Below are 13,278 nucleotides of genomic sequence, written 5' to 3' on the forward strand. Positions count from 1 at the left end.
CTTTTAAGGTCTTCATTTTATTTGGTCCATCAAGGCAATCTTTAACCAATCATTATGGTCTACACAATTGTGTGGATCATATTATCAAATAATGTACATTCAATACACAAATAATATATTTTTAGTATATTAAAAATGTACATTTAGTACACAGATAATATACTTTTAATATATTAAAAATATATTTTTGTTATAATCCACACAATAATTTGTCATTTTTAATAGAGCAAATTATATTGTAGACCATAAATAAAATTCATTTTTAGTATACTAAATATGTTCATTTTTAAGTAATATAATGAACATTCAAAAAATTACCTTTTAATATACAAAAATTAAATTTTATATCGGTGATCCATATTACAACGTCGATCATAGCCCAGGGTATAATGGCTGCTGTAACAGTGACATGGCAGAGAAGCAGAGATGAATTCAAAAAGAACACCTTGGGGGGGTTAATATCTTCACCTAAAACTGAGACAGTTCTGGCAATTATTGGAAAATTACCATCTTATTATGCACATGAGGCTAAGGCTCACTTCAACAGAACGACAAAAATTTTCACATTGAACAGTGTGCAAATCGCGTGAAACTGGTTAGTGCTATCAAATGGGGACTAATAAAAAGTGGAATAAGATTACCAAGATGCATTAGTGTTGAGCAAATCTAGAACTTTATCTCTGTAAGGTGCCATTCAATTTTTGGGCTTTTGATCACCAATCTCTCCCAAGGAAGGAATGTTCGGGACGTGGTTATTACCAGTGCCTGGAGTTGTGATAATACCCATTTCGTTTGTGGTGTTCTTTATTGATGTTGAAATGGTTGAATAGCAGACTTGGTAACAACACCATTGGTATGGGGTACCTGTTGATTCAGCGTTTCAGCTACAGCGGTGCCATTGCAGATCACGTCCTTTTGGTATGCTGACACTGATGCCCGTGCCATTGAAGAACATTTTGTTTCTGTGGAGAACAATACATGGAGTTAGTCAAATAATCAGGTGAGTTACATTACACGAAAGTAGTGACTAAAATGGAATGAAAAGTGGGGGTGGATTGGCGGGGGACTAATTGCTGGTTAAAAGTATGAGCGAATGAACTATCATGGCCATTCCGGTTTTAATGTTATGTAACAACAGGACTTGATAACCAGCTTGGTTGGCGTGAGTGGATGTGCACTCCCGTCCCTTAAGAGAGGCCGGGAGTTTAAACCCCCTCTCGTATGGAAAAACCAATCTGACTTGCCCCTTAATTGGACCGGCCCGGTGCGAACGGGGATTAGTCTGAGTATGATACAAGCTTAAAGGTGCCTCCTGCAATTAGGGTCTGCTCAGGACACCTCGTGGTCTAACCAAAAAAAGATGTCAGGGAAAACGCCTCCAGGATCCAGGGCTTACTTATGGTTTGTCAGCTCCAAGAAAATGCAGTTGTTCATGTAGTAACTTGCCTTTTATTTCTCCCATAGTAATGAGTTTGTTAAGACAATCACGGAACTTTGTCAAAACAACCCTTTCTTGCTCCGCATAAACTTCAGTCACACCTTGCCCGTGGAGCGACTGGGAAGCCGTTTTACAGCCAAGGTTTGATAATTCGGTAGGGGAAGCAGCAACAAACATTGTCTCCTGTTCATCACACATCAGTGCTAATGTTCCAGGAGACATTGGCCTCCGTTTTGACACATCAGAACCATCCAAATTAGGGTCATCCGGGCTTGGTTTTTCAACATGGTCCAAACTAGAACAATCATCATGCAAAGGCTTCTCAACAGAATCTTTCTTATTCTCGAACTGCTCTTGAGATGATGAGGCAAGCGATGTTTCTTTCCACTCCTGTGCCTGTTTTTCTCTTGCTTCCTTTTCATCTGGAAGTATTAGAAATTGCAAATCTGTGGTCATTATACGAAAATCTTTGCTGATACGTGAAAAGAATAAGCACCAAGGCCAACAATTTTACCAAGACAACCTTAGTAAATAATGCTTGTTAATAATTTTGTATTGTCCTGTAAGGTATAACCATTTGGTTTAGAAGGCATTTCATACGGAATATATATAGGCCCTGTTTGGTAAAATGGCTGTTAGCTGATAACTGTTAGCTGTTAGTTGATTGTGTTAATTAGAGGACATAAATAGTTGATAACATTAGCTGATTGTAGAAAAGTGTTTGGTAAAGTAACTGTTAGCTGATAGCTGTTTGGTGTAATTTCTTTTCTCAAAAAGCTAATTGAAAAAGTTGTTTGGAGTAGCTTTTTGAATTTTAACCTTTTGAAGTTGCAAAAAGGTAATTAACCAAACATTTATATTGATATTTTAACTAAATCAAACAATTAATAGTGGTCAAATAAGCCAAAATTGGCCTATAGGCCAATTTTTTACCAAACAGGGCAATATTGTTCTGGCACCGACATAGGAACTTGCAAGAGTCCCTTAATTTGGAAGAGATAATGCTTAACACATTGATCATATTAGCTGATTTCTTACCGCTTAGACATCACAATTTAGAAGCAAATTAGGCGTGAGTATTATGTAGCCTTCTCAATCTAAAGAATCTCAAAGTGCAAGAAGATTTTTCGGAACAGGAACCTAGGAGATTATGAGAAAACAATAGAGATAAAAGAAAAGTGTGATCAATGTAATCAGGCACTCTAAACTCTAAAGTACTTATAACCCATAAATGAGATAAGGGGAGAGAGATCTAAGTATTATGAATCTACCTGCAAGTACCTTCGCAGCTTCCCTTGAACAATAGACCAATACCGAGCAAAGGTCCTTCAAATCGAGTGGTTGGATTACGTCTGCTAACAGGGACCTTCGGCAGCAATGCAGATAGTGAGTTTACCGTGTAAAGAAGTAAACGTACACTGAGGAAATATTCTTGTACCTGTAAGTAAATTTGGAATGGCCCAGTGCCGCTGCATTTCCAACATGAGCAGAAGGAATTGAAGATACCTTAGAGGGCGGTACAAAAGATTTGATATGGTTGGGCTATAAAAACATCAAGGGACAATAGAAAACCATAAAAACAATCAGAATTTCACAATTTCACCAAGCTTGCTGTAAAATGCATCGGCCATTCATTTCAACCAGGTAATCCAATTGAACATATTTCAAAGTTCAGAAGACCGCTTTTAAGTTTTAATCACCTGCAGAAACTGCCCGAGTTCGTGTACAGGGTTTTTTGTCATTGACCCAAAATAGAGCTCCTGACCCTTTCGTTTCTTGTTCACCGGAGGAGATCCATAGCCAGAGGCCCCAATGGCACCAGTTATGGCAGCATTTGCTGCCTGCTGCAGATATGCCACGTTATTGGCATGATCTCCATGAAAGAGAGCCCGCCTCTCTTCACTTCCATCAAAATTTTTGCAATCCATGCATTTACAATTTTCAGAACAAAGGATGTTGGCTTGGAAACACTCACAGTACTTTTTAAGGCATCCCGACTTCTTGCAGTGGCATCCTTTGTTATGTTTTCCTAGGATTAGCCCATCACGAGCTTTGTCCTAAATATTAACATTATTACATAATCAAAGACCATCAACAATTCAACATAGCAGTAATAAGAATTCGTACAATTTATACACTGCAAAGTCACAATGGTTTTTGAGATTACCTTATCACGAACTCCATGGGGACTGCTAGCAATCTTAGGCCTGAATGCATTTGGATTACGCTCCAAAGTTGCTTCAACAGCTTCTCGCTTGGCAGCTTCATTTTCTACATTATTGTGACAATTTACACAGTTGCACCCATCACAATCTATGCCAGACGCAAAGCATTCACAATACCTGATCCATAGCCAAGAAAACAAACCCAAAAAAAAAAAAGGAAAATAAAATCATATGACTGACATTACTATCATAAGTTCATAACAACTAATACAGATAATATAGTTATAAAGATTTTAGCGACTATTTCAGGTGAGAATCAAAGAGGCCAGTCCATAGTTGTCATTCATCAAACTCTGTTAGCAGTGTATATAATAGTTTTCTTCATCAAAATATGAAAAACAGGAGCCAAAAGTGATCAACTAATGAACAGTGTCTCCATACGTTAAGATATGTTTGGAAGAGCAGTTGGAGCAATCCATCACTCCAACCACAGAAATCTCAACCGAAGAGGCAAGGGTCCAATGAGAGTAGTGTGTTTGAAACAGTTCAACCGCTCATTTAACTAATATTCAATGAGAAACATATCTTAATTGATTGCATATGAGGAGGGCGCCCTATGTGTTTCAGATTTTACTAGTACTAGTAAAATACCAAAGTACTAGGGTTGAAATAAATATATTGAAATAAATATAGAAAATCAGCAGCTCCATATTAAGCACTAAATGAATGAAGCCAATACTAGATAGCTGCTCAAAGATTTAAAAAAAAAAAAAAAAAAAAAAAAAAACCATCAGCTTTAATTCATTCCTTCCTTGTTTCAGAAACATAAATTAATCACACCAAGAAAAACTTTAACATTCAACCAAGCATTTTAGGCCTTACCAACTTGAACCATTATAATCTACAAAGTAAAGGCTTTCCTTATTTCATTCAATGTGATCACCAAATTTATCAGCAGTTCATTAATGAAAGAAAGCGCATGATGAGAGCCAAAAGCTTACAACTTCAAACATCTAGAGTGTTTACAGTTGCACTGCTTTTTCTTTTTCGGAGTACCATCTATTACTTCACTAGCATTTTGTCTTGACCTTGCTCTGGGGGATTCTGGTTTCCTAGAAAACAGATAAAAAAAAAAAAAAAAAAAAAAAAAGGCACCAGTAAGAGTCAATCTACAAAAGCTGTATACTAAATACTAATAGTTAAATCAAATTGATCTGGTATTTTCACTTGTACCATGCCACCATGCACATTTTTTCACCAATAAATCAAAGAAACAATGGATAAAATTTTCAGTGCCTGCAGGAAGAGTGCACATAACATTCATTTCACTCCCTCCCATGAAACTTTCCCACATTTTTCTTCAGACACTTGAGAGCTAATGGTCATACAAGCAACAAAACTCTCATCATAAAAACCTCTAAACTTGCATATTCTATTTCTTTATTATACTGTTCACTGTACTTCAATTATTTATAACTGATTAAAGGGAACATCTATCTTGACAAGCCTAAAAGCATCAATTGATAGAGCCTTCAAAGAGACTCACAGAAATCGCATAGAAGGTTGCTGCGGCGGCATCTGCTGGCTTTGCTTCGCCGTGAGCGGCGGCTGGTCCGGCAAAACGGCCGCCGCCGATGCACCTCCGCCGCCGAACCCTGTAAAATCCAGCTGCCTCGCCAGCTTCTTTGCCGGGAAATCCACAGCCGAAGAAGACACCTCCATTTCAGCCTTTTTTGGAGGGAAATCTCCTCCCTCACTTGTTGTTCCCATTCAAAAATCAAAACCAGAAAAAATTAAGCCTAATTCTTCTTCTTTTTTTATCCTACAAGAACCAAACTTTCCCCTCCAACAATCACAGCCTCCAGAACTCGAACCATTCAGATTCTAAATCGTTCTAGAAACTCCATTTTAAAAAAAAAAAAAAAAAAAAAAAACTCGTCATCAAGCGCAGCTCAGATTCAAAAAAACAAATTCCAAAACTCGATCTTTACCGGCACAAAGACGCAAACACTAAGGCTTATGCAAATCTGTGGGCGGAAAGATAAAAAGAAAGAGATTTTTGGAAGAAGAATGAAGGAGAAAAAGAGATTGAGAGCGAGTAGGCATCTTCTCGCTCTCTCTGTTTTTGAAATTCAATTTCATCCTACTCTCAGCATTGGACGGTGGGATTGGAATGGCAAAGTGATCCTACGTCTGATATTTGTAGATACGAGCGATCGGTTGTTGCGACATGGTGACGTAAACCGCGTAACATCAGATTCTTACTGCTTCGTTAAAAGCAAACACTGCGTATCATTTTTGGCGCTAAAATGTCCACGGTCGTCGTTGACTTCACGCAATCGAAAGGGCGAAGGATCCAATGAAGGGGGGAGATTGTACCACAAAATCAAAATTGACGGATGAGATTAACTAGGGATTCTTACGTGGGCTAAATATTTAAGTTAGAAAAAACATTTTACATTTTATAAATATATTTTCAAGGAGAAATTCTTTGATTTATGAGAAAGTTCACAGATTCAAAAGTGTATTTTGGGTGAAGTATGTTCTTGTGGTTACTATAAAAGAATTTATCCTACAAGAACGAAACTTTCCCCTCCAACAATCACCTTGAATTGTTCCCTATAAAAGAATTTTTGTTGCTATTCTAATCGATAAATTATATTGTTAACTATTAATAAATGTTTATTTTTGATATACTAAAAGTTCATTTTTAATTTATTATATGTTCATTATTAGATAGCATCCTAAAAACAAATCTCCAATACACTAAAAATGAACATTCAAAATATAAACATGTATGCCAATAGCTCACCATACAATATGGACCAATGTATCATCCAAGTAAAAATACTAGCTTTATTATTATTTTTTGGTAGAGATACTAGCTCTATTGTAAGAAGAGAAAAAAAAAATAATAACAAAAAAAGCCCCAAAAATTGGTTAAAGAGGTAAAATATGATTTTCATACTAAAAAGATCATAATAGTGTGAATAAAATGGCGTTGATATATTCCAACTTAACTAAACGTGTGTTTTGTCACCCTTGAAGTCCTACTTTTTTTGAGATTATATTAAGTGTGTTTGGAAAGCTGAGGGGTATCAGTGTTTGATAAAGAGTGAAAAAGTTTTTTTTTATAAAAAAAATTATTTGGTTAAATAAAAATACCCTCATTTTCTTGAAAAATTACTTCCCCTCTTTTTTTGAATGCTATTGACTCAATTACAATGTAGTTGTAATTTTGCATTTCCTCATTTTACGAAAATTATCAGAAATAGTTTGCTGACTTAGAATACTGATAGATTCAGTTAAGCACCTACTTAGTAATGATAGATCATGAAGAGAACATCAGAGAAATATAAACAAACACACAGAACGAACACTCACAATGTCTACCCAGTTCGATACAGTGTGTATTTACGTCTGGGGGACGATCACATAGGCGTCCAATATACTAAGTCATAATCCAATGTACAAAGGTAGATATACAATAATCTTACCCAAGTGCCCCACACAAGGTACATACCCAGTCTACATAGGTTTAGTGGATTGTTGAAGATGGAGAGCCATGCATACAGAAGTCCAATGAAATCCCTTCACTTGGAGAGCCAGCTCTGATGCAGTCCACTTCAGTGACGCTCTATAAGGTTGTTCCCACAACAGTGTGATCTTAGTGTCCTTTCGTTTAAGCAGCAGTAACTCTTCTCAAGTTCATCATCTTAATCACCATGAACAAGTTGTATTGAGAAGGTGCATAACCATCAAAGATCTAGACTCATCAATCTGATATGGAGTGTTTCTTCTTCTTATTTGGCGTAACCCTAGTTCCCTTTAAGAACTGGTACTTATAGATCCTTCTATAAACACTCTCCATAAAAGATCTTTGATTTTAGAAGGTAGGACTATAAAAGAGGAATGTAATCTCAGCAGATTAGGTCCATTACCTTCTTTGAAAATACGCTGATCGTCTTTCTATACTGAGCTGATAATACCGCGTAAGACTCTTAAGGAAACAGCTTCCCTAAATCAGATCTTCAGTGTCAGTTCTTCTGTCGTTGCTTCTGCTTGATCAGTAAACTGTAGACCCAACCGGACGGACTCTAAACCTATCTTAGTATGCCATAATAATATTGCCAATTATAATATGGGGTTTTTGAACATAAAAACACTAACAAACTCCCCCTTTGGCTATTATTTGGCAAAACAACTCAACTATTTAAAAAGAACTAAGATAGGTTATTAAAAGAAGCAACCCAAGTGTCCAAAAAGATTACATAGGATAAAACGAACATAAGATCCAAAGTAGTCTAAAAACAAAAACAAATGATATCAAAACATAACGCCCAGCCAGGGCCAGAAGGTACTCGATCACAAAAAAACTCCCCCTGAGTTTACTACTCTCCCTTTTTGCCAATGGTAGCCAAAGATTAAGCATTTGAGGGAGAGCCACAGTCAGACTTCACGGGATCCTCAGCAGCAGCAGCAGTATCAGACAAGCTCATGCGGAGAAGAACAGTAGCTAGCTCAATGCGCGCACTAGTCAGTTGCTTGGCAATGATGCCGTGCACCATCTCAAGATCAGCAACTCGCGCCTTCAATTGTTCGGAAAGCTTCTCATCTTTAGCATGAGGAGACTCATCATTCACAGCATCAGGTTCCGAATTGGATGGGGCAGTCACAGGAACGACATCCTTAATATGATCTCCAGAGAGAAGACGTTTATCAACAGTATATAGCAGCGTCGGACTGATCACTTCGCTGGGCATAGGCTTAAGACCCTGAGAGGTAAGGATGCCAAAAATCAGATTTGGAAACGGTAGTCTTACCTTCTGTTCCCGGGGATGAATCAGAGTTAGAACATGATAAAAAATCCATTTGCCCAGATCACACTGGATCTTAGTTCCAATTCTAAATAGGAATCCTGCCAGAAGCTTGCCAACTGTGTTGAAATGAGCTGATGGAAGCCAGTTGTGCAGAGCCAGGCGATGTAGGATGACATATCTAGACGTGAGATGCGAGCTCAGCAAATAGTCCTTATCTCCTGTAGGCCAAGATGTAGTATGTCCACCGGTAAGAGTTTTGGCCACCACGTCCCATTCAGTAACAGCTTCTTCTTGCACTGTAGGCAAGCCATAGTATTTATTTATTACATCTGGCCCAAAATCATACCACTTCCCTCTGATGAAGATTTGCATCGGTCGTGGCCCTGTGAGACTGTCAATCTCATCACTGAGATTGCAATAGAACTCATATGTGAGCAGCTTGGAGTAAGGGCAAACATCTGTAACAGTTTTCAAAAGACCAACTTCATTCAGCAAGGGCAGAATATCGCAAACGGAGTTCAGTTGATTCTCATCCACAATTCTTTGAACAATCAGCTCCCTTCTGACCATAGTGGCCCATTTTGTTTGTGCAGCAGGTGATACAAACTGAGGTTTGTAAACAGTAGTATCAATTCCTTCAATAGGTGGAACCTCCGGAGTTACACTTCGACCTCTTGACCTTGTGGTAGGTTTCCCTTATCTGGCAGAGGGGGCTGGTGCAGAAGTAGCTTGAGCAGCAGTAGTTCCTTGTTGCTTAACAGAGGAACGTAGAGTCTTGAAAACTTGGTGGATAGGAGGGTCTCCTTCAGGCTTAGCAATCTCACTCGACTTTCTCTTCTTCACAGGCTGATCCACATCAACATTATCAGCACTGGTTTCAACAACAACCTTTGTTGGAACATTCTTCCTTTTTGTCCGTCTTGTTTCTCTGGATGGGGACTGAATAGGAGTGACCGAGTGGCTAGACTCAGAAACATTTGCAGATGAGCTCCCAACAATATTTGATATCTCTCGAATTCTAAAATTCGTGGAATCAGGATGAGCAGTTCCCTCAACAGTAGGGGCAGCAGAAGAAGGTGCTTGGGATCCATACACCTCAGCCAGTATCTTATCATCTTCACTGGAGGATTCGGAAGGGTGTATCACTCGATAAGGTTGAGGCATCGAAGCAGATGTTAACCCAGCAAAATGTCGCACATCTTCCAGGCTTTCTCCTAAAGATGTTGCAGTGTAAACAGGAACTCCACTTGTTTTCTCAGACTTGTGGGGACTTGATAAATCAACAGGTTTAACAGTTGTACGTAAGGCAGGAGGATCAACAGCAGGACAAGACTCTTTAGAGACATTAACAGTTTCAGACGGAGGCAGAGCAATATTCTCAGAAGCATAAACAACCAGACTCAGTGGATTTGGCTCATCAGAAGACTTTGTTTTCTCATCAGACACACGCAACGCATCAGATTTTTCACCAGCAAAATTAGTCACAGGCAAAGATAGAAGATCAACATTCACAGGGGACTTCTCGGAACCCAAAGCAGATTGATTTTCAGGCAAAACAGACACAGTCGATGGAATAGAAGAATCAACAGGTCTATCTGGAGAAATTTCAATAGGAGTTTCAGAGTCATTTACCCGTTGTCGAAGAATCTCCTGTTTGTGTGTTGCTTCTCTCTGAGCAGCTTCAAGATACAGAGCTTGGGACTCCTCTCGACGTCGAGCTTCTTCAACAGATTGTAGGGCACGTTGAGCAAAAAATTGAAGGAATGCCCCGGCCCGATTTCCATCGAAGGGTTCTGGAATAAACACTGGAGAGACGCCATCACTGGCTTCGGCGACCAATACAAGAAGTTCAGTTACATCATTTGCCGACCATTCAGCATAAAACTCCGGATAGTTGGTCATAACAGTCACCAGAATCTCGTCGCGAAGCAGAGGATCAAGCTTGAGCTTCTTCTTCATAGCCAACTGTAGAAGCGTCTGAATGTGTTTGAGGGCTGCCACCGGAGGATGTACCTTGCTTCCAAGCTTAATGATGATGTTTCTTACGGGGTTCGCCATTTAAGATTAAGTGCGAGGAGAAGAATAGAACACCGAGAGCAGTTAAGCACGGGAAGTGGAGAGATGAAAGCTGAGGTGATTTCTTTCTTCTTGACCCGGTATCATATAGTCTTAAGGGTGATGAACCCTAATTAATGCGGCAAGTCAAAATATCATGCAGAAGTGATTGATGGACACAACGGTACAGCTCCTTTTTAGGAAGGAAACGGAACCCAAGGGAATTTGAAATTCAAAAAGCATAGAGATCTTTTCAGATATCTTTTGAGAAGAATAAACTGAGATGATCTTCTTAACATAAAAAGAGAGGAGTCTTTAAGGAAACCAACTCCTCTCTGACGGACCTACTGCTTTAGTCAGTTAATTCTGCAAATTCCCAGAGCAGATCTGAGAATTTCAAAACGATTAGCATCCAGTGGCTTAGTCAGAATGTCCGCCAGTTGTTTGTCAGTCTGAATGTATTCCAACTCAATTTCCTTGGATTCAACCAGGTCTCTGATGTAGTGATGCCTGATGTCAATATGCTTCGTTTTGGAATGTTGAACAGGATTCTTGGAGATGTTAATAGCACCGGCATTGTCACAAAAGAGTGTCATTGTTCCTTGTGTAAGACCATAATCCAGAAACATCTGTTTCATCCAAACCAACTGAGTACAGCAACCACCTGCGGCTATGTATTCTGCCTCTGCAGTGCTTAGTGAGATAGAGTTCTGTTTCTTACTTAACCATGATACTAAGTTCTTCCCAACAAAGAAGCATCCTCCAGAAGTACTTTTCCGATCATCAATATTCCCTGCCCAATCAGCATCACAATTTGCAACCAGATTCAGTTCACTATCCTTGGAATACCAGAGTCCATACTGTATCGTTCCTTTCACGTATTTCAGAATGCGTTTTGCCGCTATCAGATGTGACTCCTTTGGGTCAGATTGATACCTTGCACAGATTCCAACACTGAACATTATGTCTGGTCGACTGGCTGTTAGATAAAACAGACTGCCTATCAAGCTACGATAGACTGTGTTATCCACTGATATACCAGTTTCATCTTTCGATACTTTTGTAGAAGTGGAGATCGGTGTTCTGGATGGTTTACATGATTCCAGATCAAATTTTTTGACAAGATTCTTAGCATACTTTTCTTGTGAAATAAAGTATCCTTCAGAACTTTGCTTGACTTGTAGACCTAGGAAATATGTCAGTTGACCAACCATGGACATTTCAAACTCTTCCTCCATGACTTGTACTAATTCATCAGTGTATTTCTGCAAGGTCGATCCAAACACAATGTCATCAACATAGATTTGAGCTATGGTTACATGACTTCCAGTCGATTTGACAAACAGTGTTTTGTCAACACTTCCGCGTTTATATCCGTGCTGGAGCAAATACTGTGTCAGACGTTCATACCAGGCCCGTGGAGCTTGTTTAAGGCCATAGAGAGCTTTTTGAAGCTTATAGACATACGAAGGACGTTCTGGATCTTCAAAACCTTTAGGTTGAGCCACATAGATATCTTCATGGAGATACCCATTCAGAAACGTTGTCTTGACATCCATCTGATATAATGTAAATCCCAAAATGCAAGCGACAGCCAGCAAGATTCTAATTGACTCAAGTCTAGCTAAAGGAGCAAATGTCTCGTCATAGTCAACCCCTTCAATTTGTGTATAACCTTGAGCCACCAACCGAGCTTTGTTTCTGGATATATTCCCTGCTTCATCAGTTTTATTTTTAAAGATCCACTTCGTTCCTATTACGTTGACACCATCAGGTCTTGGTACAAGATTCCAGACATGATTCCGCTCAAACTGATGTAGCTCCTCCTGCATTGCATTGATCCACAGATCACCCTGTAGAGCTTCTTTGACATTTTTTGGTTCTATCTTTGAGGTATAGCAGTAAGACCCAGATATTTCTGTCAGATTATTTCTTATTCTGCTTCTGGTTTTCATTCCATCTGACAGATCTCCAATAATGTTATCTGATGGATGGTTTTTCTGAGTTCTGGTGGGTTTGTCTTTACCAACATCATTCATGAGATCTATCTCTTGTTCCGAACTCTCTTGATCTTCATCTGATGAATCTTGTGGTTTGAGCTGACTGTTGTTATTACTTGCATCTGAATCACGTAGAGGTGACTCTATCACTGTTGAGTCCACTGGTTCTTCTGGATTGTCATCGACAACCACGTTTACTGACTCCATCACAGACTGAGTCCTCTTGTTGTAGACTCTGTAGGCACGACTGTTCGGAGAGTATCCAAGAAAGATGCTTTCATCACTTTTGGGTTCAAACTTCCCTCTTTGTTCTCTGTCAGCCAGCACATAGCACTTTGTCCCAAACACATGAAAGTATTTCAGATTTGGCTTCTTTCCCTTCCAGATCTCATATGGAGTTTTCGTCGTCCCTGGTCTAAGGTAGACCCTATTTATAGTATGACATGCTGTGTGTACTGCTTCAGCCCAGAAACGTTGTGGCATATGTGAGGCATGTAGCATAACTCTAGCCATTTCCTGTAGCGTTCGGTTCTTTCTTTCCACCACTCCATTCTGTTGAGCAGTTCTAGGAGCTGAGAACTCATGTGAGATACCATGCTCAGAGCAGAAGTCTGAATATAGTGAGTTCTCAAATTCCTTTCCATGATCACTCCTCAATCTCTGAACTTTTATAATAGACTCATCTTTTTCCTTCTGAACTCTTATGCACAGAGTCTTGAAGGCCTTGAAGGCTTCTGTCTTTTCTCTCAGAAAGTAAACCCAGCTGTATCGAGAGAAATCGTCTACACACACAAATATAT

General features: G+C 39.2%; 2 protein-coding genes across 5 annotated transcripts; both read right to left on the reverse strand.

Moving 5' to 3' along the window:
- Positions 1-471: 471 nt before the first annotated feature.
- On the reverse strand, positions 472-5,994 carry LOC109175138 (protein tesmin/TSO1-like CXC 5). Of its 4 annotated transcripts, none has more exons than XM_019324396.1 (8): positions 5,150-5,989; positions 4,605-4,715; positions 3,606-3,780; positions 3,139-3,495; positions 2,877-2,980; positions 2,710-2,804; positions 1,443-1,860; positions 472-962 (listed from the first exon to the last, which is right to left on the reverse strand). In XM_019324396.1, exons 1-8 carry the CDS (start codon positions 5,371-5,373, stop codon positions 881-883), a joined length of 1,566 nt encoding a protein of 521 aa, XP_019179941.1. In that variant the 5' UTR covers positions 5,374-5,989; the 3' UTR covers positions 472-880. The 4 variants fall into 4 exon arrangements, with proteins under 4 accessions (XP_019179941.1, XP_019179938.1, XP_019179953.1 ...); XM_019324393.1 differs by having other exon boundaries at positions 1,447-1,860; positions 5,150-5,979; XM_019324408.1 differs by lacking the exon at positions 5,150-5,989 and adding an exon at positions 4,837-5,011 and having other exon boundaries at positions 1,447-1,860.
- Positions 5,995-8,027: 2,033 nt separating this feature from the next.
- LOC109175580 lies at positions 8,028-8,993 on the reverse strand. Its single transcript, XM_019324859.1, has one exon. It carries the CDS (start codon positions 8,991-8,993, stop codon positions 8,028-8,030), a length of 966 nt encoding a protein of 321 aa, XP_019180404.1.
- Between the last annotated feature and the right edge of the window lie 4,285 nt (positions 8,994-13,278).

The sequence above is a fragment of the Ipomoea nil genome, unplaced genomic scaffold, assembly GCF_001879475.1.
Source record: "Ipomoea nil cultivar Tokyo-kokei standard unplaced genomic scaffold, Asagao_1.1 scaffold0164, whole genome shotgun sequence".
NCBI lineage: Eukaryota > Viridiplantae > Streptophyta > Magnoliopsida > Solanales > Convolvulaceae > Ipomoea > Ipomoea nil.